The sequence below is a fragment of the Chanodichthys erythropterus genome, chromosome 1 (assembly GCF_024489055.1).
Source record: "Chanodichthys erythropterus isolate Z2021 chromosome 1, ASM2448905v1, whole genome shotgun sequence".
NCBI lineage: Eukaryota > Metazoa > Chordata > Actinopteri > Cypriniformes > Xenocyprididae > Chanodichthys > Chanodichthys erythropterus.
This window is the reverse complement of record NC_090221.1, coordinates 13,661,440-13,687,058: the sequence shown is the minus strand read 5'-3', so window position 1 is coordinate 13,687,058 and position 25,619 is coordinate 13,661,440. Positions and strand designations below refer to the sequence as shown.

At 37.6% G+C, this 25,619-nt stretch overlaps 1 protein-coding gene across 9 annotated transcripts in view; it reads right to left on the bottom strand.

Annotated features, from left to right (window-relative positions):
- Nucleotides 1-25,619, bottom strand: part of diaph2 (diaphanous-related formin 2) — a 456,526-nt gene that overhangs the window by 266,094 nt on the left and 164,813 nt on the right. For all 9 annotated transcript variants that reach the window (XR_010895340.1, XM_067388324.1, XM_067388359.1 and 6 more), the window contains 2 exons: nt 23,161-23,493; nt 18,892-19,006 (listed from right to left, as the gene is read on the bottom strand). Coding sequence is in view for 8 of the 9 variants with exons in the window: in XM_067388324.1 (XP_067244425.1) it covers nt 18,892-19,006; nt 23,161-23,493 (448 nt within the window). In the remaining variant the exon portion in view is untranslated. The remainder of the gene's footprint in view (nt 1-18,891; nt 19,007-23,160; nt 23,494-25,619) is intronic.

The window sequence follows — 25,619 nt, the reverse complement described above, 5'->3', positions numbered from 1 at the left end:
GACCATAAATGTGTGTTGGCAGTGTGTGAGCAAAACCACCCTAGAATGAGAAAAATCCACCCAGTGTTTTTTTTTACAATCTCAATAATTCATAAGCACTGTCTCAGAACGCCCTGTTCTAAGATTGCTCTCACTGTGACGTAGAATTGCGCTAAGCCCCACCCACGTGGTTTGACTGACAATCTGGTTTTGACATAGACCCCGCCCTCGGTGATCTGTCAACCATCCTCCATTGTTTCAACGACAGCCGGTAATGTCTCCTAAGAAACATAAGTGTTCTGTTGTGGGATGTAATAATGAACATAGTAGTTTTCACTTACTTCCGTTCCGACATCAGAGCCACTGAAAATGCAGTGGATGGATTTTATTTATGAAGGAAAGGCGCCACTCAAAATCATTTTTTGACTGACTGTTTTGAGAACGAGGGTCAATTCAAAGCAGGTCTTGCTTCAAAGTTAATCCTCAAGTGTGGATCGTTGCCTACTGTTCGCGATCCAACGTCACCTCCAGAAGAAGTAAGTGTATTTAATGTTTTTTGAGCAAATAGTCATTTCAGTCGATGTCAGCCAATTCAATAACAAATGCGTCTAAAGTTGACGTCGTCGTCGTAGAATGTCTGTGTACATAATTTAAACCTTGTTTGTATAGTGTGTATCTAACGTACTTAGCAAACGTTACCACAGTATTTGTGTTTTTTTTGCGCGAACGTTATCACAGTGTGTGTGTGTGTGTTGCACATCCATGCAAAGGGGAAGCGATTAAAACTCTATAAGTACATAAATGTATCAAATAACCATTCAGAGATGTCCTGCTCCATTCTCAATTGTGTTTTTTTCTGCCGGAGTATCTTCATCATCTGGGTCTGATTCCAGTTCAAACATGTACGGCTGAATGCCATACAAAACAGCGGGTCTCTCATTCTCAGCCATTCTGCTTCTACCGTATGCAAGTTACGCCCTCATCCAAAGGCAGGGCGGGGATATGCAGCTCATTTATATTTAAAGTGGTACACACCAAAACAGCTCTTTTTAAAACAGGCCCCAAAAATGACATTTTCAAATGGTTATAATAAATTAACTGTGGGGTATTTTGTGCTGAAACTTCACAAATACATTCTGGGGACACCCAAGACCAAAATTACATCTTGTAAAAAGGGGCATAATAGGTGCCCTTTAAAAATAAAAGCTAATTCAAAATATTAATACATACTAGTATATATATATATATATATATATATATATATATATATATATATATATATATATATATATATATATATATATATATATATAATTTAACCCTTTAAGCCCTGAAGGCAGAGTTGTTGTTTTTTTTTTTTTTTTCAGAGTGACATACACAAAAGTAAAGACATCAATTTAGGTAGACATGGTTTGACAGAAAAGTTTATTTTTTTTTTTTTTAAGTACATTTGGACATTTTCATGCTGAGAAACTGCTGAGAATTTTTTTTTTTTTTTTTTTTAATATATATAATTTTACTTTTTATTTTGTGGATTATTTTGTGTACATACCTGAAAAATGGCAGATTAGATTTTAAACCGGTTTGAAATGTGTCATAGCATCTACGACAATTCTGAGTATCTCACAATCCCTCACACTAGCTGATGATGGGCACTTTTTAGGGCCCAAGCGAATTAAGCGCGCAGGGCCCTCTTGTTCTTCTAAGGATATTTTTTTTTTTTTTTCGTCTTCCAGGGGTTTTTGGGGGCCTTAACATGCTCAAAAACTCTTGAAAATTGGCACACACATTGGAATCCGCGGCCATTAGGACGCCGCAGAGGCTGGTATCCGGGCGTGGCAGGGGGGCTCAACAGCGCCCCCTTGAATAAAGTCTGAAAATCTGGTCCATATATTAAACACGCTTGCACGTGCTTGCATATTAGTATGAAACTCGGTACACATATAGACCTCATCGGGCCAAACAACTTTCGTGCTCTAAGTTAAACGCCACGCCAACAGGAAGTCAGCTATTAAGGGTTGTTTGAAAAACGCATACATTAATTGATTTTGATGAAACTTTGGCTTAGTCTTCGTTGTACAAGGCTGATCACATGGATTTGACTATTGTGATTCAAAGTCATAGCGCCACCAACTGGAAGCAGAAAATGTGTCACTTTCAGCATACATTGAGATCACCCTCTTATTTTTACCTGATTTGCTTCAAAATTCATCAGAATAATGTTAAAACTTGGCACATGTAATCCTTTGAAAATGGGCAGGGAGGAGGGGCTCTATAGCGGCACCTTGTAGTGCAGTAAATGTGGAGTGAATTTGACATAGTCCTTTGATGTTTAACCGTTTTAAGTGCCTATTGCCCGCTGTGCACAGTTGCCCTGAAGCCACCGGGGTGGCGGTGCCACCTGGCTTGGGCCCGCCATCGCTGCTCGCAGCTATATATATATATATATATATATATATATATTTTTTTTTTTTTTACACATTTTACATCTTATATGATGCAATAACTCATGAGAGAAAATCATTTAGGAGGAAAATTTGGTGAAGTTCCTCTACATGTGTGCTGCATCTGGATCAAATTTTGTGGTAATAGCATGAAGTAATCAAAAGAACCAAGGTAGCCTTTTTGTTTAGCCCTTACACCCAGAAGGTATTTTTAAAATAGTTTTTTTCCTCTGTGGAATATCTCATGAATGACACAATGGATTATATTGATTTTGGACTCATTTCAATCAGGATATAAGTATAACTATAAGTAATGATGTGCCATTTTGAACGATTGGAACATGTTTCTGAAGTTATGAGTGAAAAACTTCATGTGAGAGCTACATTTGTTTTTACTTAGCTATGTGAGCCTGTGGAGTTGGTGTGTTGTAACTCTGTGAGGAATATCTTGTGATCAACGTAATGCTTTGTGTTGATTTTGGACTCGTTCCTCCAATTTACCGTGGTACACTTCGGGTTTAAATGTATTAAAATAAATGCCACTGAATTTGATACCTTGTTATTAATCTTGCAAACGCATCTATACATTTTGAAGTTTACTTCTTGGAACCATTTTATTCTCTCTCTGCATTTAATCTGCTGTAAAGTTGACAATTAGCTGCTGGATCAAAGTTTGGAGTCAATCCCATTCACAGTCACAATTGATGAAATGCTTTCTATATTGCACCCTTTGGCTGTCTACGAATGGATTTAGTGACAAGACGAGGAGGGAAAAATGTGCCAGGATGGAGGCTTGTATCAGCATCTAAGCAGCACACCACAGACACAAACACTTTCCACCTGTCCACTGCCAAGGGCTGACCGGCACCTTAGAAAATTGGAAAGAAAAAAGGTAAGGAAGAGAGAGGCATATAGAGAGAGAGTGCATAAATAGGTATCTACTGTTCCATTGACTTTGAGTCTAAGTAAAGCTTAGCATACACTAAAAGACATAAAGCTTGTCGCTCTTTTATGTTTTAAGGCTGCAACAAAAACCTCCAGTTTGTATCCAATTCACAGCGTGTGCCCATCATCAGCTAGTGTGAGGGATTGTGAGTTACTCAGAATTGTCGTAGATGCTATGACACATTTCAAACCGGTTTAAAATCCAATCTGCCATTTTTCAGGTATGCACAAAATAATACTGCTGCATCCTCATCCGCCTCATAATTACAACTGAATGTTATTAAACTAATGGCTGTCAATGTTAAGTATACTACATATTTACAAATGTGTAGCGTAAGGCTCAGACAACTATCAGGTGTAGGAAGAACAGATATTTTAATAAAACATTCAAAATTCAGAGGGAAAGATTAAAAAATAAAAAAATAAATAAAAAATGTGAACGTTCTGATTCATATAGAATGCTTTATGTTGAAAATAAAGAGACCTATCTTCTTTCATTCTTTGCTTCCTTCCAAATGAGCAAAATTTAGAGTTGGTCAAGATAAACATGAGGTCAGAGATCAGGAGAGCAGAAACAAATAAGATACAAAATGTCAGAGAAAGGGTCGAGCTGTCAGACCATATGGCTCTCATACATAAACTGAAGACCTCAAAAGCTGATCTTTGCTGACGAGAGGTCAAGAATACTCTCACAGGCATTCAAAGAAGAGGACTGAAATGGTGATTGAACAAAACAGGGAGAGAGAATAAGGGACACAGATTGAGCAAGAAGGATCCATAGCAATCAGGCCTTGAAGACAGACTTTTAAAGACACCATAAAATCAAAACTGACCATTCTTATGTTTTGTTATATTAATATTGCAGTATTTATAATAAATAATTAGCGTTCCCAACCATTTGCATCTTACATCTACCCCATATTGATTTAATGATCCTATCAATTCCTGAAAGGCAAAATCAAGTCTCGGTCATTTTACTCAGATATACATAAAAAGTTGGACACAATCTCTAGTTCATGCTGAATTCAACAACAGTCAACATGCACATTCCAAAACAAGCTGAATGTTCAAAAATTAAAATTCAGTCTTGACTTAACCTAATGTCATTTTTGTTTTCCTTTCCTCTATGAAATTACAATTACAGTTACATACAATTACAATGGATGGGCACAAAAAAAAAAAACAACTATACCATAAAAGTGACATAAAAGTGGTTCATACAACCAGTGCAGTACAGTCAATTTTTTTCTGAAACTATTCAATAACTCTTAGTGCTCACGAGTGATGTATTAATGGCATTAAGAATTAGTGAGAAATTCTTTTGAGTCTTTTTGAATCAATCATTCATTAAAAGTTGTCTGAATGATTTGTTTAGGAATCAGATTGATCAGGTTCTTGAGTTCGACTGAATCACTAGCTACATTTACATGGACACTTTTTGTGAGATCTAAATAAATTCATTCTGACTGATAAATCTGAACGTAGTTTTCATGATAAATAAAGTGATCAGGTTAATGTGCACATTTATATCTCACAAGCTTCAGATCGGATTTAATCTTTTGACATAAGCACACTGCACAAATGTTGTTACATAGTAATCATCCTCATTTTCTTTGTTTTAAAAAGCAGACATAATATTTATCTTATCTATTGCAGGTCCTAATTAGGAGACAGCAAGCACATGAACCGTTGTGCCGTGCTGCTTTTATGTATTAAGCAGTAAAAACACCCCTTCCCGTGCCCAAAACCAGTCGCCTGTGGATGAGTCTGAAACAAAGATTGGTGGGACTTTGTCCTGCTCCACTTCACAGACGATGAGTGGAAAGAGAATTTCAGAATGACAGGATACTCATTTATGACACTTTATTTAACATGAAGAACAGCTTGTTCCGTGCATCATACGTCATAACGCTATTTCAACGTCGTTGCAAATGCGCAGTACTCTCTAGTTTTAGTTTTTAATCCGATCAAGTGTTTACATGTCCTCTGGATCAGATTACAAAACGAATAAACCACTCCTTACTTATTCATCCGAATGAAATTTTAATCAGATCTGGCCAATTCACTCCGACTGATGTGGTTACATGTGACTTTTTTTAATCCAATTGTGCTACTAGTACGATTACAATCAGATTATTAGGGTCCATGTAAACGCAGCTACTCGAGAAGCACTTGAGAAGCAACTTACTCTCCTTTCTCCAAACTGTCTTTGTAATGGTGGTCTCCAATCAGGGCGAGGGCTGTTGTGCGGATGTCTGGGCTCTCGGCTCAGCTTTCCGCGAAGAAGAGGCTTTTTACACCGCAGAGTGTGTTGTTGATATTCAGCGAGGCTCCATCTTGAGCACGCAGCACTGGGATTGTTTACCCGACAGGCGGGCGAGAGGAGAGGCTGGGGGGGGGGCAGCGAGCGTGTCGTCCCATCTACTCTTCAGACCTCTTTCCACACTCTCTCGCCACCCTGAACCAATTCCACCTCAGAGTCTCGGGGACAAATTAAACATGATAAGACGTCACCACACAGGCCTGGAGAGCAGGGGGAGAGGATCACACCAAGATGTGGCCTCTGCACCATTTTTGATTTGTATGGAAATTAGAAGTCAAACTGCTCGAACAGCCAATAAAGTTGCAGTCTGGGAAATGTAACATTTAGATAAGAGTCTATGCTGGCAATTACCACTGATAACATGACCAGAAAAAAAGAAAACAAACCGAGCGGAAAGTAAATAAAACCTAAATGCATTTGAATGATGTTGACACAATAGAGGAGGTCTATAAGTTTTTTTTTTTTTTTTTTTTTTTAATAGTTGTGTTGACTCTCTCACATCTTCAGTTTAATTACAATAAAAATCACACTTAACCAAGTTAATGTGATTTCATTTATGACAATAACTAATCTGTATAGACATAATATATCTATCTAAGTATGAAGTACGACAAGCAACCTTGTGATCCACAGAACAAACTGATTAAGAAATATTTGCAGATATTACTGTATTCAAGCACTCTCTTATTTGCAATGTAAGTTTCACTGGGGAAGTAGCTCCATTAACATATGCAGACAAGAATATCTCCAAACTGCAGTAGCGGTAGAAACACGCTCATAACAATGCCGTGAGTGGGGCGCATCTCTCTGGGGTATGCAGAGTTCCCGTACCCACATTTGGGATGCTTCATTGTGGAAGTAGGTTTGATGCGGTCGGACCCCCGCAGGGCCTGAGAGGATGTGACTCCAGCCTAAATACATCGTCTCTCACTGTCAAACCCCACGGCAGAAAAAAATAAAGCTTCTCCCTCCTCTTCTCAACTGCCCGGGAGACCATATGCCTCTGTAATGTGCCGTTGTTTTCATTTTCTTATTTCAGTCTTATTTTTACTCCCTTTAGGCTGCATGTGTAGGGCACACGTCACTATTTTGAGGAGCTGTTGATTATCCATGTACCTCATATTGACGAGAGAACTGTAAATGATCTGATAATGCAGGACCTATTCATCTCAGTCTTAGCTCGTTCAGTCAAGTCACAGTACTGTACCGAACATGAGATCATCAGCAAACATGAAACTAGAATCATGACACAGAGATTAAGCCTATGAATATGAATGTTCTTTCTTTGAACAAATCAGAACGTCCTCACTAATGTCTACTTTTCTCTTTCCTCTGAAATTTAACAAGGATACTTGTCTTATAGTGAGTACTTGTTAGGATAATACGACTTGTTTAGCTAAAAGATATTCCACCAGAAAACTTTCATTAATCTCAGGCTTAACAGCTTGAGAAGAAGCTTTATATATTTAAAAGCTATCCAATGCATAACACATAATTATCGCATTTCATAGACCTCTTCAGACTTCAAACTGGATTTGGACATCCTGTTGCAGTAGCGTACCACGATTTTAACTTTCTCTGGAGAAATCAAGTAGACAAAAGGAAACAACTTCCACTGCCTACTCAAAAGTCCATGATATAAGCGCTAAGCAAAAACTTGCACTTAAACATGCCCCAAATGGGGAGTTATGAGGCAAAGACTTCATTGAAAGTTTTAGAGGTTCTTTGAGACAGGTAGCACGGCATGGTGGTATTTTCAAATGGGCTGTTAAGTGCAGTGGTTGCCCAAATTGCTCCCCTCTGAGATAAGATGATTAAAGTCAGTGGGACATCCAAGTGTAGCGATATGAGCCAGGAACGGTGGGGTATCCTTCTCAAAATGCACCGACTTCTGTATCCAGGTCACCCCCTGTGGCCTCTCTAATGCACAATAAACTCATTACAGCCCATTAATATTTAACTATCTAATTTTCCTGCATATGTGATTTATTAGAGAATGGCAAAAATGAGCGAGACTGTGGGCCTAGGCTGAGGCGGAGCACAGTGGGCAAACAAAGAAAAATTAGCATGGGCCACATTGGCTTTATTGAGACAAATTGGCTCTGCGCATGAGAGCAATTAGAGAAATCGCTTTCTTTTCAGAAGCATGCCACCAGAAAGCAACTCTATTTTGGAATTAACACTGTAGATTCAATAAAGTCCTCTGCTATCAGCAGAAATGAATTAAAAGAGAGCAAAAATCTACATCCACGCTTCAAGGTCACAAAGGTACACAGGTATCACTTTAAGGCAAGTTGGTTCATTGCTGGTCTGTTTCGGTGAGATCATTTTCTATGGAGACTGAAGAATAACTGTTTCAATAACATTTCAAATCAGCAATACAATCTGAAAATGATTGCATCATAAATTTACAATTTTCCAAAGGGGTATGTCTCCACTGTCTTTGAAGCCATTGCTGCTATAAACACCAGCTGAGAAAAAAGCTGTGATTTTATAAAAGTGCAGGTGCCAAAACCAGTAGTGATCTGATGACAGAAAGAGTGTGCCATCAAACGTGTGTGCTGAGAGAAATAGTGTGTGCATGTTGTGTGCACTTGAGTTTTTAGTGCAAGACTGGGTAGCCTTGGGTCCAGATGGATATGTTGACGTCTGAGGATGAGTGATTTTCTGGAGTGATGAAAGAAAGAGAGAGAAAGAGAGAGAGAGGAGGGAGAGGGCCAGAGTCATGTGGACAGAGCTGTACTGGCAGATGCTTCCATTCGCAATAAACAGCATCAGCAATAAACAGCTCTGTCCTTAGGGGAGACAAGTGGAATGATCTAACCCCCTGTTCAAAGCGCTTTAGCATGCTGCTTATCAAAAGCCTCCTTTATTATTTTACTGTGGCATTAAGACCAAGCTGTTAATATGAGCAAGGCTGGAGAACAATTCCACCGCGTCCCGCATTCATCTGCCGCAGGGCGTAACGGGATTGGCTGGTATGGAAATAAACATAATTCTAATCAGGTGGTGGTCCTATGTTATAAAGCCCAGTATGGAAACCTCAAGGATTCCAGCTTCCTTTGATACTGAGATCTGTTATGTTACATAAAATCCATTTGTGTCTGTTCGTGGTTATGATTATACGTGGTAATGCCTAATGTCCGTTTTCAAAGACATAACACTGCTGTCATAACAGATTACAGGCTTGAAACTGACAACATGGCAATTCAACGAAAAAAAAAAAAAAAAACATTTTAGGGGGACTTGCTTCTGTCTTATATCTAATATTCTGTGTAGGGATTTAAGCAAGAATTCATGATATGCAGTGGGAAAAAACCTGGAGTAAGATCTCTCTGTATTGAATCAGTATAGTGGGCAGCATATCTGAGGCCTTTGATCACAAACGGGTTAGGGCCGATTCCATCATTAAAGTGTCCAGATCATTTCAGGACCCTCCACATCACAAGGATTAAGCCTTGGTGGGGGCAAACTAAGTAAACTAAGAAAGACAGAGGAGAGTGGAAACAGTTGATCAGAGATAATTTGATGAAATTTTGGCTGATACAGGGGGACCATGCCGGGCTCTTTGCGGGGGAGCTGAGGTCCTGAGTCACAGCCATGTTTTTAAAAGTAAAATCTGACAATTGATGCCTCACATAGCAGGCAGATGATCTAAAAAGACTAAAAAGTGAGCATTCGCACAAGCACTGAATATGAATAGATGCAAAATATCACAATTTTCACTTCTATACATAAAATCATTTGACATTGTGGCATGTCTGTTAAATATTAAAGTATGTTTACAAAATGGAATATATTAATGAATGCATAAATAAGTAAACAAACAAACTTTCCAGGTTTATGTACAAAGCTTGTGAAAAAAGAAAAGAAAAGAAAAGAAAAGAAAAGAAAAGAAAAGAAAAGAAAAGAAAAGAAAAGAAAAGAAAAGAAAAGAAAAGAAAAGAAACATTCATTAACATCACTACAGGGCTGTTAATTTAATAATTCAATGTGATTTTTTAACGTGATAAAATAAAATAAAATAAAATAAAATAAAATAAAATAAAATAAAATAAAATAAAATAAAATAAAATAAAATAAAATAAAATAAAAATTACAAGGGGGTAAAACCTGGACAAAAAAAAGCACAACTGGCCAAAAATAAATGTAAAACTACCACTTTTATGCTTTTGTAAGTCTGCCGTATCTCCATTTGCTTGTACAGACAATGCACCTCCACAAAGCCACACTGAAAAACAGCATGACACATCGCAGTGGCCTACGATTTTACATAGACCAACAAAATAAACAATAGCGCAGACAAAATTTGAAAATGCTACCTGTGTGAACAGTCCCTTAGTCTCTAAAAAAACACTGACAAAACAATGGATGAAAAACAAAACAATATTTTAACTTTTGAAGCCACTTTTAAATGCCTATTGAATGTTTTATACATCTGTTACAATTTGGTGATGTCTTAAATGTTTTAACTTGGGTTTTTTTTTCAGCAAGTACTTGTATATGCAATCAACTGTAATTATTTCTGATTTTGAATAAATTTTATATTTTTGCATTTTTGCAATTGCAAATAATGTGACAAAAATGTTGAGTCGTTTGACAACTGTTGTTCTTACATTTGCTGCTGTGTTATCATGCAGGGCATGATTTAATATTAAACACTGATTCTGGGAGAGATATATGGAACTCCACAACTTGACCCTCACTTGCTTTTCATTGCATTTTTCTCTATCTTTCTCTATCATAGGCTCACTGGTCATTAAGAGACAAAAATTATGGTAGTCCTCCTTTTAGAGGTCAAGTGCTGCCCTGGGCTCCTCCTTCTTCATGAATTACTTCAGCATTGACACCAATTATTAAAATACATCTTCATTAGATCTCGCTTCAGAGCTCCATCTGTGGAGCAGCCAGGAGCGATCTTCACCACCCCATCACACTTAATTTACCAAGATCAAACTCATCTATTGCCTGAGCCACTCAAAGCACAGACAAGAGTGGGGCTAAGCAGTACCTCCCACAAAAAAAAAAAATCATCCATTTCAGGTTATTGCTGATAGTAACTGTTCTATGTATGTGACAGAAAAAAGCTATGACTTCATTCAACATCAATTTGCACTTCAAACCGATGCAAAAAACACAGCTTTCCTCACCAAGCAGGAAAAAGGAGGAGTATGTGCGATCACAGAGAATATCAGTGAAGTGTTCAGGTGCTGCTGTGAGTTCAAATTTCGGTAAGAATTCATATGATGCACCATTTAAAGAGGACGGTGGTGCTGATGTGGTTTATATTTCAAAAGCAACAAGAAATGCATGTCATCACCGAGCCGGAGAGTCAGACTTCTATTTTCTTGAGAGCGTATGTCAATGGTGAAGAAAACCTATTAGGGCGAGAGGAGGAGCAAGTTTTGCCAGCATCCATCTTATTTCAGCGGCACATAAAAGCGGAGGCGTTGAATTGCTTTTCAAATGCAGTAGGCCATGCCACACACTCAATTCACCAGTGTATCCGATTTGATCCCCCAAGCAGAAACACAAGCAGAACCATTGATTGATACCACCAAGCAAAGGGAGTCTGGGGGAAATAGGGAATAAGAGTGTGAGAGAGAGGGGGTGGAAAGGCCAAGCAACTGTGGCTACAAGGAAAACAACATTACAATAAAATCTGACAAAGAAGAGGATTTAAATGAGGTCTAAACTGCATTTCTGAAAATCTTTAGGCAGCTTCTGAAGCATTATTGACAAGTGGTGACTTGGACAGTCATGCTATTCTACAAGACTACAATTTGGGACGAAAAGGCAGTTTTTCCTCAAAAGATAGACCATTGACTAAACAAGTTAACAAGTAGTGAATATTTTCTTTATATCAGATGTTCTCAAACTGTGGTCAAACACTGGTAAGCCAAACTGCCCCCCAGATGGCATAAAACATAATTCTGGAAATATACAATATTGATACAAAATTTTATTCAAATTATGATCACAAACGGGTTAGGGCCGAAACCCGATTTGAAATAGATTGCAACATTTGAAATAGGTGAAACTCTAAAGTGGTGAAAAAAGGTGACATGTTTACAAAGTAAATAGTAGTAGGGGGTTCTGGGGGCATCCTCCCCCAGGAGAAAATTTTTGTGATTTTAACATATAAACTAAGCATTCTGGTGCACTAACACAAGAAAACAAATGGAAAAAACAACATTTGCTTCAAGTAAAATAAATAAATAAATAAACATGGATCTTTCCTGTAGATCACTACATCTTTGTTTTGTTAAAAGCTATTTAAGGTCCCCCTGTAATAAAAACTGTATACCTTGAAACTTATTTTGATCACCAAAATTACATATTTAAACCGTTTTTGTTTTTTTCCCCCTTGTGAAAACAAATTGTTTATGCCTTAAAATAGCTTGAATATAACTCTACACCCTTGCTTTAATTAGTACACGCGGATCCATGAATATGCAAATTGGTCTCCGCCTCCATTCACTCACACCAGACCAGAATACCTGATCCCCTCTGTCAACTTTACTGTAGTAAATGCTGCACAGTGGCAAGTGGAAATACTGGTTTAATTCAGCCATATATGTTTGAACCAGAAACTGACTCAAAAGAAGAAGTGGAAGACTGAATTATACCGGGTCATTTACAAGTCGATGTATCAGAATGGTAATGTGTTTTATATATAGCTCTCTACAATGTCGGACACGACGCTAATAAAAGTATTATTAGCCATTTGCTTGACTACAATATCAAATGGTTAATAATGTGTTGCTAATGTTAAACAAACCATGTTCCCGTCCGCCATCTCAACTTAGAACGTCAGTGGAGAAAGGCATATAGTTCATCATAACATTATATTTTTCTGTTTATACGAAAAATTGTGTGCATTTAGCAATATAGCAGGTGAATTGTGTATATGATGTATATTACAAACTTGTTTCTCCTGAGACCCCCCTGCTTCGCAGCATAGTTAATGATATGCTAAAGACCACTCCACATGTTGACGGGATTGGTTACAACATATCTGTGACGCAGAGAACAAGGGCGATTTCAAACCGAAAATCTCTGAGACAATCTTTGGTACACTGCAGTTTTTAGAAGAACATACTCAGCGATGGACTCAACTGATGAAATTGCACATGGCTTGTCTTAAAACATATTTAAAAAAGCACATAGATATATAAACATTAAAAACTTGATTTTCACCATGGGGGTCTTTTTTTTACCAGGCCTTTTGAGCATCTGGGGTGAAAGAAATTCTGTGGTGTAGCGAAAAAAAAAAGTAACGTGAAATGAAGCAGAGCAAATACCAAATCTCAAACACCAGTAAGACTTGCACTCTGGGGAAAACTAGACAACAGTGGCTTGTTTTGTATACTTTACAGAGGGCAAGAACACATTTAAAACTCCTTGATTCTTTGTCCATTACCTGGCGGTGTCCAGAAAGACGTTTTAGCTATGAGCATTTTAGCTATAATGCTTTTCCCTGGCACTGTTAGTCGGCGGACCACATTCACCACTACATAAATAAAGCAGCAGTTGCGCAGACAAATGAAGCAAAACTTGACCAATGACTGCTCTGCCTGCTCTGCTATGAGGATTTATAGTGTGTGGCAAAACCAAGCATCTGTGAGGCCTTACAAAGTAATTCATCCCTGGAGACTGCCAGCTGCACAAGTCTCAAAAAAACGCTGGGCGACAGGGTGAGGACACCACCTACCACCTCCTCCAACTGGTGGCGTAAAAGTATATTTTAGAGATTCAATATTGGCCTTACACTGAAACTTACTCATCAGATGTCAGACAGTTCAAAGTAGTATAATTTCATCCTCTTTTCAATTCAATTCAAGTGTGCTTTATTGGCATGACAAAAACTATATATTTGTATTGCCAAAGCAATTGCAGCTGGGCTGCTTACAAATAGTGCATATATGTATTAACAGAAAAAAGAATAATAATAATAGTAATAATAATATATAAAAGTATTAAGCATGTAGTGCAAAATTAATTAATTAATTACTAATGTATGTAAGCATATAAACTAGAAATGAGAGAGAAAAAAGTTGAGGGATTAGACATATTTACAGAAGCAAAATGTGCTGGAAACATCAGATCAGGGCAGATCGAGTGTTTTCTCTTCTATGGTGACAGGCAGACACACATTGAGCAGCAAACACACAGCAGTTCTTGCGTTCTCCTAACAGATATGGCAGTTTCTCCTGGTTTAAAAGAGTTTTAAATGTCGGATGGATCTGCTGTATTTTATCATAGAACACTGTCCGTATGTCTGTGTATTTGGAGCATTCTGTTTGATTTGTGCAGTAATCTGATTGATTCTGATGTTGTGGTTCAGAGCATCAGTAGATGTTTGTGAAACATCTGGACTGAAGCTCTGGATCAGCTGAGGGAAGGGGTTGCTTTCTTTGTTCATCTCTTGGTATTGCAGGGCTTTATAATGATATGATTGGGGGTCACTTAGTTTCAGATGTTTCCAGAATTTAATTGCCTTTTTTTGTATCTTAACCCTTTGATGCACAAGCTATGAAAACCCCTTCTAATGCGCAACATGGGTCAAAAATGACCCGTATTCATTTCCTATGTAATTTCAATCATGGTTGACTGTTTCTTTGCTGAATCTTTGAAAGAAATGTATTTTATCATTAATTTATTCCAGGTATTCCTTAAATATCTTGTTTTTGATTGACAAAAATCATTATGTTCATTTTTTCTTTCTTACTTTATAAACAAACACAGTTTTTGTCTGTCTACATCAATTTTACACACATGGGTCAAAAATGACCCATATTCATTTCCTACGTAATTTCAGTCATGACTGAGTGTTTCTTCGCTGAATCTTTGAAAGAAATTTATTTTATCATTTATTTATTTCAGGTATTACTTAAATATCTTGTTTTTGATTTTTTACAAATAATTATGTTTATTTTTCTTTCTTACTTTATAAACAAACACAGTTTCTACATCAATTTTATACACATGGGTCAAAAATGACCCGTATTCATTTCCTATGTAATTTCAGTCATGACTAAGTGTTTCTTCGCTGAATCTTTGAAAGAAATGTATTTTGTCATTTATTTATTCCAGGTATTCCTTAAATATCTTGTTTTTGATTTTAACAAATCATTGTGTTTATTTTTTCTTTCTTTTTTTCATAAACAAACACAGGTTTTGTATTTCTACATCAATTTTACACACATGGGTCAAAAATTACCCATATAGAAACCTTTGCAAATTTTCGCAAGAAGGAACATATTTACTGCAGACAACTGTTCATCCGCCACACATTTCATGTCTCAACATGGCTGCTTTTGTATATTTGATGGATGAAAGACATATTATATTTCATATAATAGGCTGTATATTTCATAATTTGTATTTTTTGTCATAAACCAATGCTACTGGTCACCTTTTACATCTATCAGTGTTCCTGAAAAGTAACAGTTTTGAACAAGGTTTCTGTCCAACAGTGAAAATATATAATAAGTGTATCGATCAACAGTGATTTTGAATTTCTTTATCTAGAGTGTTAATGGCTGGTCCTCAACAGAACTGAGGTGGATGATGACATCACTGTAAAAAAGCTGAAAGTGTACTTTGCGAACAGTCAAACGCAATTTAAATGTGTATGTGCAGGGTTGCACATACACAGTTACAGAAATCCGGCGGAAATTATAAAAAGTTACAAAAATCTGTATGCTGACCCTCACGTACACATAAAAAGTGAAGTATATGTTGGCCTTTAGAAAGGTAATGACACACACATTAAAAAAAATTCATTCAAAAAGAAAGGAAAAATTAAAATAAGGATTTGGTTATTGAGTAATAGATGGAATAATGAATGATAAAATTAATTTATTGTAATATATGCAATATAGAAAATAACTAATTCGGGTCACTTTTGACTCATGTTGTATTTGTCCAAAACTGTTACATTTCAGGAACGCTGACAGACATAAAGGATGACCAACTGCATTGATTTATGACAAAAAATAAAAAATTATGAAATATATAGCCTAATATATTAAATATAATAAGACTTACATCCATCAAATATACAAAAGTAGCCTTGTTAAGATGTAAAATGTGTGGCAGATGAACAGTTGTCTGCAGTAAATATGTTCCTACTTGCAAAAATTTGCAAATCTTAAAGATTTCTATATGGGTCATTTTTGACCCATGTGTGTAAAATTGATGTAGAAACTGTGTTTGTTTATTAAGTAAGAAAGAAAAATAAACATAAATATTTGTAGAAAATCAAAAACAAGATATTTAAGTAATACCTGAAATAAATAAATGATAAAATAAATTTCTTTCAAAGATTCAGAGAAGAAACACTCAATCATGACTGAAATTACATAGGAAATGAATACGGGTCATTTTTGATCCATGTGTGTAAAATTGATGTAGACAGACAAAAACTGTGTTTGTTTATAAAGTAAGAAAGAAAAAATGAACATAATGATTGTTTACAATCAAAAACAAGATATTTAAGGAATACCTGGAATAAATGAAAGATAAAATACATTTCTTTTAAAGATTCAGCAAAGAAACACTCAACCATGATTGAAATTACATAGGAAATGAATACGGGTCATTTTTGACCCATGTTGCGCATTAGAAGGGTAGTGATACAAAAATGATTTTTATTAAAAAAGTAAGAAAGAAAAAATTAAAATGAGGATTTGTGATGATCAAAAACAAGTTAATTGAGGAATACCTGGAATACTGAATGATTAAAATAATTTCTTGCAAAGATATAGAAAATAAAAACTCAGCCGGGTCATTTTTGACCCATGTTGTGCATCAAAGGGTTAATGATTAGAGGGTATTTGCCTAATTCTGCTCTGCATGCATTATTTGTTGTATGCCGGTGCACATGTAATATGGTTTTACAGACTTCTGCATGCAGAGTCTCAATTGGATGTTTTTCCCATTTGGTGAGATCTTGATTTGAATTCGTCAGTGGACCCCACACCTCACTGCCATAAAGTGCAATGGGCTCAATTACTGATTCTAATATTTCCAGCCAAATTCTAATAGGGATTTGTATAGGACATTGCTGTTTTATGGTGTAGAAGGCCCTGCGTGCTTTGTCTCTCAGTTCTGTCACAGCATTATTAAAGTTCCCTGTGGAAGTGATTTTCAAACCCAGGTAGTTGTAGTGTGATGTGTGTGTTATCTGGTTAGTACCTAATGTAAATGTGTGTTGTGTTCCCTGGGATCTGGATCTTTTCTGAAACACCATAATTTTGGTTTTATTCAGGTTGACCGTCAGGGCCCAGGTCTGGCAGTATTGCTGTAGCAGGTCCAGGTTCTGCTGTAAACCGTGTTGAGTGGGAGACAGCAGAACCAGATCATCTGCATACAGCAGGCATCTGATCTGTGAGTTGTGTAGGGTGAGGCCAGGGGCTGCAGATCGCTCCAGACTGCCTGCCAGTTCATTGATGTAGATGTTAAATAATGTTGGGCTTAAGCAGCAGCCCCGTTTCACTCCACGCTCCTGGGAAAGATACCTTATACGTTTAGTGCTGATTTTTACACCACATTTACTTTGAGTGTACATTGATTCGATAATGTCATAGGTTTTACCTCCTATGCCACTTTTAATAATTTTGTAAAATCGTCCTTGGTGCCAAATTGAGTCAAAAGCTTGTTTGAAGTCAATAAAGCATGCATATATTTTACCTTTATCTTGGTTAACATGTTTTTCAATTAGAGTATGTAACGTATAGATGTACGGTAATTTGGTAAAAATCCGATTTGACTTCTGCTCAGTACATTGTGTGTGATACATTGTGTCTTTTTCAGCAATGAGGTTTACCATTGGTTAATAATATTTTAATTAAAAGTGATACGAGGAAGTAAGGTTCTATCCATTATGTAAAAGTTTCCAGAATGAGTCCAAATCGCATCTTACACACTTCAAAGCTGGGTTTTCAGAATTCTAGCTTCATCTAAAAAGAGCAGCTACAACTATCAAACACAAAAAAGCATATTTCATTCATGAAGATGTGCAGTTAGGGTTCAGAAACAGACCTGGGGAGAGACGAGTCAGTGGGTATGCTCCAGGCGTAATTGATAGGAACTGAGCCAAAGATGGGTCCCTGAGGAACTCCTCAACTCTTACTTATAAAACCTACACCTTTGCAGAGAAAAACTAAAGAAAAAAATACAAAGTGTAGAAGACTGAAACCTAAACACAATTATATCTAAAAAAGGTATCCAGCTTCACAGGAACAGGCTGTGTTTTTGTCACCGTCAAGAGAAAGCAAGCGAAAGCACAAACCCCAGTAGCAATCAGCAACGGTTATATTCAAAAGTCACATAGGCACTTCTGCACATCTTAAACCACCACATTATGCTTAAAGAGTTGCTGGATGGAGTTTAACAGACCGATATTATGTCAATACTGGAGAATAAGAGGAGTTATTGTTATCTGGAGCTCTGCCAGTGGGCTAACGCTAGGAAACTCCACAGAGCCTGGTCAATCTGCTCTCAGATCAGTTCACTTCAATGATTGATCATCTGACCACTGCTGCACACATGAGCAGACTCTTCAATTGTGCTCAATGTCTGACAGGCCCTCTGCAATGCCCCTTTATGGAACAGACATTAAAATCTACAAAGGCCATTCACTGTCAAAGGTTCAACTTGCTGCCTTTCCGAAGGAAACATCCACTTTATCCTTCTCCAGCAGTGTGAATAAACAAGGGAAGCAAAGAAACAAACTGGCCAAAACAAAAGTACAACTCTCTGTACTGTAACTTTCTCTTGCGCGCTTTCTTCTTTACTGTCTCTTGGGGGGCTTCCAGTGAAGCGGAAAGGCAGCCAAGCTAACCAAGCATGTCTGTCCTCTGCTCCTATCGAAACCCACAGCCGCTTAGAGTACAGATCCCGTGAAGGAAGAGGGATGCTTTGTAAACTGACTCTGTGCTGACATGTAAAGTACACTTCCAACTCTGCAGCTCTGCTAATTGGCACAGAGCTAAACGCTTCCTTAATCTGATTGTACAGACCCTATAAAAAGGGAAGTTATGGTGAAACCAAGACAGCTTTATAAAGATAATTAAGATTTCACAGAGACGAGTGGTTTCCAAAAGTTTGAAAGGAATAAAAGTAGCCATCGGTGTAGCTGAAACGACATGTTCCTATGGGATTAGAAGGAGAGGCAAAGCAGGTTGTCCTTACCTCTGGATTTAGAAGAGAAGGACAGTGAAAGCTGGCCGAACATGTCCGTGCTCTCAAACCGCTCCTCTTTGACTTTGAGCCAAAAGCAATTTTCCGCCATCTCCTGAGGCACTATCTGCAAACACAGAAAAACTCCATCAAACACCAGCAGGAATACAGCAAGCGAGCACCAATGCACACTTGAGCGCGCACACACAGCAGCATGAATACCTGAATATACACTGAATATAAATATGATCCAGCAATTTGAACTCTATTTGCATTTTATAGCGTGTAGATATTTGGCATGATAGACAACTTGTCAATTAGTCAATACATACATACAGTACAAATCAGTGTTTGTTACAACTGATCAGTCAACTAGTCGTTCATACAACTCACCGACTGTGAAAATATGTTGTTCTTATTCTAGAAAATATGTGCCCATCCTTTGTGTGTGTCTCTATTTGTGTGGGATTAGAATCAGGATCAAAGTGAAGAGAGGTGGCAGTTTAAACTATGTATTTTCTCACTTACGGTTTACATATAGTAACCTCCTCCCCCTCATCATCTCTGGCTCATTCTCTACGCTTCATTAAGACACTAGCAAAAGGGAATTCAACTGTGCTACTCGCCATGTCAAAGCCAACATGTGTGCATGCAATAAATTAGGTCTTGGCTGAATTTAAAGAATTTAAAGTCTAAGACTTTAAAGCTACTGTCTTTTCCTGAAGGAAAATTTAAAGATCTTTCCATGCATACACAAGAACCTCCAGGTTAGCGCACTGATATTTTTATTAAAGTGTAAAACTACATATTTTTTTTTAGGATCGACTTGCCTGAAGATACATTGTTGCTTTCAGAAAACATTCTGAAAGACAGAATGATAGAATGATAGAAAGAACAGACAGACCAACACACAGACAGACAGGCAGACAGACAGACAGACAGACAGACAGACAGACAGACAGACAGACAGACAGACAGACAGACAGATAGATAGATAGATAGATAGATAGATAGATAGATAGATAGATAGATAGATAGATAGATAGATAGATAGATAGATAGATAGATAGATAGATAGATAGATAGATAGATAGATAGATAGATAGATAGATAGATAGATAGATAGATGGGTGAAATCTGCATATGGAATAGTTAGATTTCATCACCTGTCATCCTCTTAACGTCAGTATCAAACCTCAATGTCTATCACCACAAGGTGTTTCAATGAGAAACTGTCATGCTAAGGTTTTTTTTTTTTTTTCTTTTACTCTGCAATCAACACATCACACATCAAACTCAAAAGAAAAGGAAATGAGAGGTTATGTTTGGCATGAAATGACACCTTTGCAAAGACATTTCTTTCTTAATCTCAGTGTACATTGTTGCTGTAATTTGTATAATTGCAGCCCAACAACTAGAAGAACACTGCATGCACTATTTCCAAGAATTCTGTGGGATATGATTAGAATATAGATACAATAGCTTAAGGGACCGTCAGAATCACAAGGAGTTACTGGATTTATTGATAAACACACATTTTGTATTCTCTTTCATCATAAAATGAGAGCTGGCCATTTCCTCAACCGCAATATAAGCTTTAAAGAAAATTATATAGTTTAGTTTGTCACGTCACAGGAGAGAACCAGGGCAGAACACAGGAAGTCCAAATGCCTCTCGATTACACACTAGGCTTATTCTTGTGTGAAGTATTTTCAGAGATAAATCTGTAAATTATTTGTGAAACTATTTGCTTTGAGCAGCATCGCCACTCCCTCTAAATTCAGCTGCTATCTGTCTGCAACACAGAAATTGAAGTGTGTCTGAAGCCAGAATTCAAAAAAAAAATGTCACACCTAGCAAAACATGGATGAAGTCTGTTTAGCATGTCAAGTTAATTGATTCGGAAAATTAAATGTGCCCCAATCTTAATTAAAATAAATTATTTTAAGGAAACATTTTTTTTTTTTTTTTATAATATTTAAAATATTTATAATACAGTATTTGCTAATATTATAGTGTTATGCAAATGCATGTCTAACGATGTGAAATGTTTGATTCTTCAGACAGTAATGGTATCACATTGCATTTACAATCTCACTAAATCCAAGAGAACAGTAGAAATACGCAGAGACTGACAGAGTGAGAAACGAACAGTCTCATTAGTGTGCTGCCTCATAAGGGCACTTGTGGAGAAAAAAAAAAAAAAAACATGACTCTTCCAAACAGAGTAATTAACACAAGGCTCAGCAAGGGTGACCTTGCTCATGCTCAAGCAGCAGAGAGAAATACTGTAGCTTCCTCTCGCCTTGGGCGACTACACCCATCTCTGGGCAGAAAGCGAGCAGTTCCAAACGGTCTTAGCCGCAGATGCGAGCAATCATTTACTTTTCCATAAAGGAGTGCGGCTCCCCTGTGTGGGTGTTCTAACGGTTAGAGAAATTACATTACAGCACCTCCAGGCAATAATCTCCGATGTGGCTATTTGAAAGTCCGTTACATGCTTTAGGGAAAGATTGGGAGGAGTGCAGGGGCTGGAGTGTTTCCCGACTTTACTGCTGCCGGCTGCTTTTACTGTCTGGCTGTTATCTTCCTATGTTGTGAAAGATGGAGGGGCCTCCAGTGGGTGATTTAAAATAGCAAGATACAAACTGATTAGCATTCTCATTTTCATCCTCTCTCACTCTTTCCATTACCTATCACCAACACATCAGCATAATGACACCTCAGAGATCTCAGCGAAACCATGCATGACATCAACTTGACGTATGTCAATAAACGATAAGCACATATTTAAATTTCTAATATTTTACTATACTATTTTATCGACTCAGCTATACATCAACTACTTCAAACATGGCTAATCATGTCATATTTATATTTGAGTGTATCAAGTTCCAAATAAAAATAAGCAAATAATAAAATTAAATAAATCAAAATAAACAATGAAAATAATCAAATGAGATACTAAAATGACTAATTCATTTGTAAAGTATTTAATTCACTAATTATATATGTGCGCGTGCACACACACACACACACACACACACACACACACACACACACACTATCATTTAAAAGTTTGGGGTCGGTTTTTTATTTTATTTTTATTTTGTCTTTATTCAGCAAGGATTCAATAGATTGATCAAAAATGACAGTAAAATAATCTTTTGTTTTTACAAAAATATTAAGCAGCACAAAATGTTTTACATCTGTGATAACAAGAAATGCCTCATGCATCAAGAAATGCATCAAATAAGCATATTAAAATTATTTCACAAGGATTCACTTTGCCTTGAATAAATTACATTTTTAAATAAATTAAAATAGAAAGCAGTTATTTTAGATTGTAATATTTCACATTCACTACTGTTTTACTGTATTTTTGAGCATAAACATTTATTTTGATGTATAAATATTTTATTCAATATGGAAAATATACAATATAATACAAATCACAGTAATTTGCCTATACTGCAAACCACACAAAGTCAGCCTCATAAATATAAAAGTATTATCACAAAAACGTGTTGCCCTTGGGGCTAAATGGATCCTCCTTTGTGGCTCTTGAGCTTTTCAGAGATGAGTGGCCCTGATTTATACTATGCATGTATGATTGCTAATTGAGTTTCTTACTGAGATTTCTTACTTTTTCTTTTTTATATGACTCGGCTTTTTGTGGAGGAGTCTATCATCTCTGCACTGACACATAAAGGAGTTAAAGACAGGGTCGAGCATAAGCATGATAAAGTAACAAAAAAAAAAAAAAAAAAAACAGTTTTCAGACTCTGAAAGTTCCCAAGGCGATGGGTAAATTAATGATTGAGAGTTAAAAGGAAAAAGACAACATGAAGAAGCTGACCCATAGAAATTGAAATTGGAGGATTACTCAATATTGTTTTATGTATTTTTGTTTTGTTTCATTTTAACTCAGAAATGTATACAATTACGGGCAGAATGTATATGCAAGGGCACTTGAGCTAATGAAATAGTTTACGGCCCGATATCTTGAAAGGAAGGCAGAGTGGAGAGTCGTGAGTCTCACGGCTCAACGCTCTTTTTAATAAGCTGCATGTACTCGTAGGCTTTGGACCATCAACTCCCACTGAAAAAGTCACACTCTCTTTTTCATCCTTTCTTCTCGTCTTCCTCTTACACGCTGGGAAGGCTAAATTACTGCCACTATTTGCAATTTACTACTGACCTTGGAGTGTGTTATTCGGTTGTCAGAACACATGTGTTTTTAAATCGCTCAAGCTTCAGTAGTGTCTTTGTATTTCTTACCTTGGACCAGTTCACCCGCTTCATGACGCTCTCAGGTTTGTAGGTCTTCTTGGGCACCAGCCCATAAGGCAGCTGGACAACGAGCGGAGGAGGAGCCAAAGGCATACCCGGAGGTGGGGGTGGGCCTCCTCCAGGAGGTGGAGGGGGAGGTGGAGGTCCACAGCCTGGTGGAGGTGGAGGTGGAGGAGGTCCCAGAGATGCAGGTAGAGGAGGAGGTGGAGGGGGTGGCATACCTCCACTTGGGGGCGGTGGAGGGGGTGGTGGAGGAGGAGGTGCAATGCCACCTGGTGGTGGTGGAGGAATGCCACCGGCTGCTCCAGGTCCTGCTGCAACCTGTGAAGGGATTACAAAGGGTGAGAGACAAGAAAAGGGCATCTTACGACACTGTGAGCCAAACATTCACCTCAACCACTCCCGTTCAGCCTCTACACCCAAAGGCCGATGCTTTTATCACCATTACATGTTTTATCCCATCAGAACTAGTGGGTGAGACAAGGGCAAAGGCGAGTGGAGGATAAAAGACAGTGTTTACAGCAGCTGACTTAACAATCTTAGGAGAGTGCATTAAAACAAGTCAAAAAATTCAGAGAAAGTGAGAGGGGGGCAGGGGGTGATGGGGATGGAGGGGCTCCTTGCATGCATTAAATAAGAGTTGATAAAAGCAGATGGATGACTTGGGGCCTCTGTGGCCTTCCCTCCGGGCACCAGTTCCCTCAGCAGCACTGAGCATCTGCCCGTCTAGCGCAGAGCTCCACCTCCTGAGAGCCAAGCAGGGGCCAGCGCTCAGAGGAGTCTGATTCTCTCACTGGGGAAACTGGGACACGGCAATTCCTGGGGGGCAGGTAGTCACATTGAATATGTAAATAAATAAACGGCAGGTCAGTCGATGTGACTGGAAGATTCTTCTGGAATGTACACACGTGTCAAGTGACTGGGCTCTCAAAGGAGCAATTTGACAAGTGTTGCACAAGTGGTGAAGTGAATATGTGTGTCTGTGCATGTATGTAATGGAAGGGTGTTCTGGGTGGACACCGGAGGACTTTTTCATCCAGAATCCAAAATGAACACTCGCCCAGTGCCAAACGTGAGTAGAAATTGGATTTGGTGAGCAATTAAAATCATTTTCTGATGTGAGATTTAAAAAAAACATACAAACCATCTACAAACAAGAAAACATCACAATGTTTTAGCATAAGAACATTACTGAATTATTAATTTATCATCAAAAGGCTAACTAGGATATATTTATCTAGAACTCAATGTGAATGAATGAATGAATGAATGAATGAATGAATGAATGAATGAATGAATGAATGAATGAATGAATGCACACATGCATGCATGCACAGGTTAATTGTGGACCCTATTGTAGCAAATGTTCAGTACACAGAAAACAAAACATTGAGATAAAGAAGCTGAGATAAAGTTTAACTCTGGGTAACCTTATACAGAAGCATGATATAACCATCGTCTATGGGTCTCTTAGCATTCCTGTAAGCATGACTCACACACACACATACACACACAATTTAAAAGCCATTTCAGATTCAGATTAGCAGTAGAGAATGAAAAAGCGCCTGACACTGAGGGCATAACTCAAAAAGAAACAAACATGGTGAAGTTTATGATGATCATCTGTTATTGTTTTTAAGGCATAATGACATAAGCATTCATTTGTTCCGTATGGAACATACTTAACTGTGATTACACTGAATGACAAGATGACAGTATCGATATTTGTTTGGGGATGAAATATGGAAAGCACTTTGTGTAGACTGATTCATCTCGTTTAATCATAAAGCATAACAGATGAGAGTAAACCATTAGACTTGATTAACATGTAAATTGCCTCTGTAATTTGCTAATAGATTGAGCGTATGAATAGGATGCAGCCACCTGAACCTTTAGCAGTAATGAGAAGAGTAATCGGGCTTGAACACTCATGCAACTGGTGGCGGCAGGCAGTCGACCTCTCTGCTCCATCCTTTAGATCCTTAACCTTGAGCCACAACCCATATGGTTTTTAAGCAAATGCGCATTTATTTTTGTTTATAGGACATTTTTGTTCTTTCCTGGTAAGATAACTGAAGTTCACGAGATGGTCTCCAGGAAGAGAAGCCATTATGGAGGAATCAGGGCTCAATTCATCCAGTAACTGATAAGACTGAGAGCAGTAAATGTCCTGACAAATCAGCCCTGCTCTGCTTGCAACAGAATAAACAGGTATTTTAAATCATTGATAAAGGGTGGGCCAGTCTCTTTAGCAACAAATGATATGCAAATGCTTCAATTAGAAGTCCCAATAGCCCAGATATGACTTGACCTTTGGATGATTACAAACCAATTTTTTTTTTCTCTTTTTTTCCTCCTCCTTCTCAAAACTTACTTTGTGCCTCATTCTCATCACAGCTTAGTGAAAAAGTTTCTCATTTTCTAAAGCAATTCCCGTCTCCGCGCTC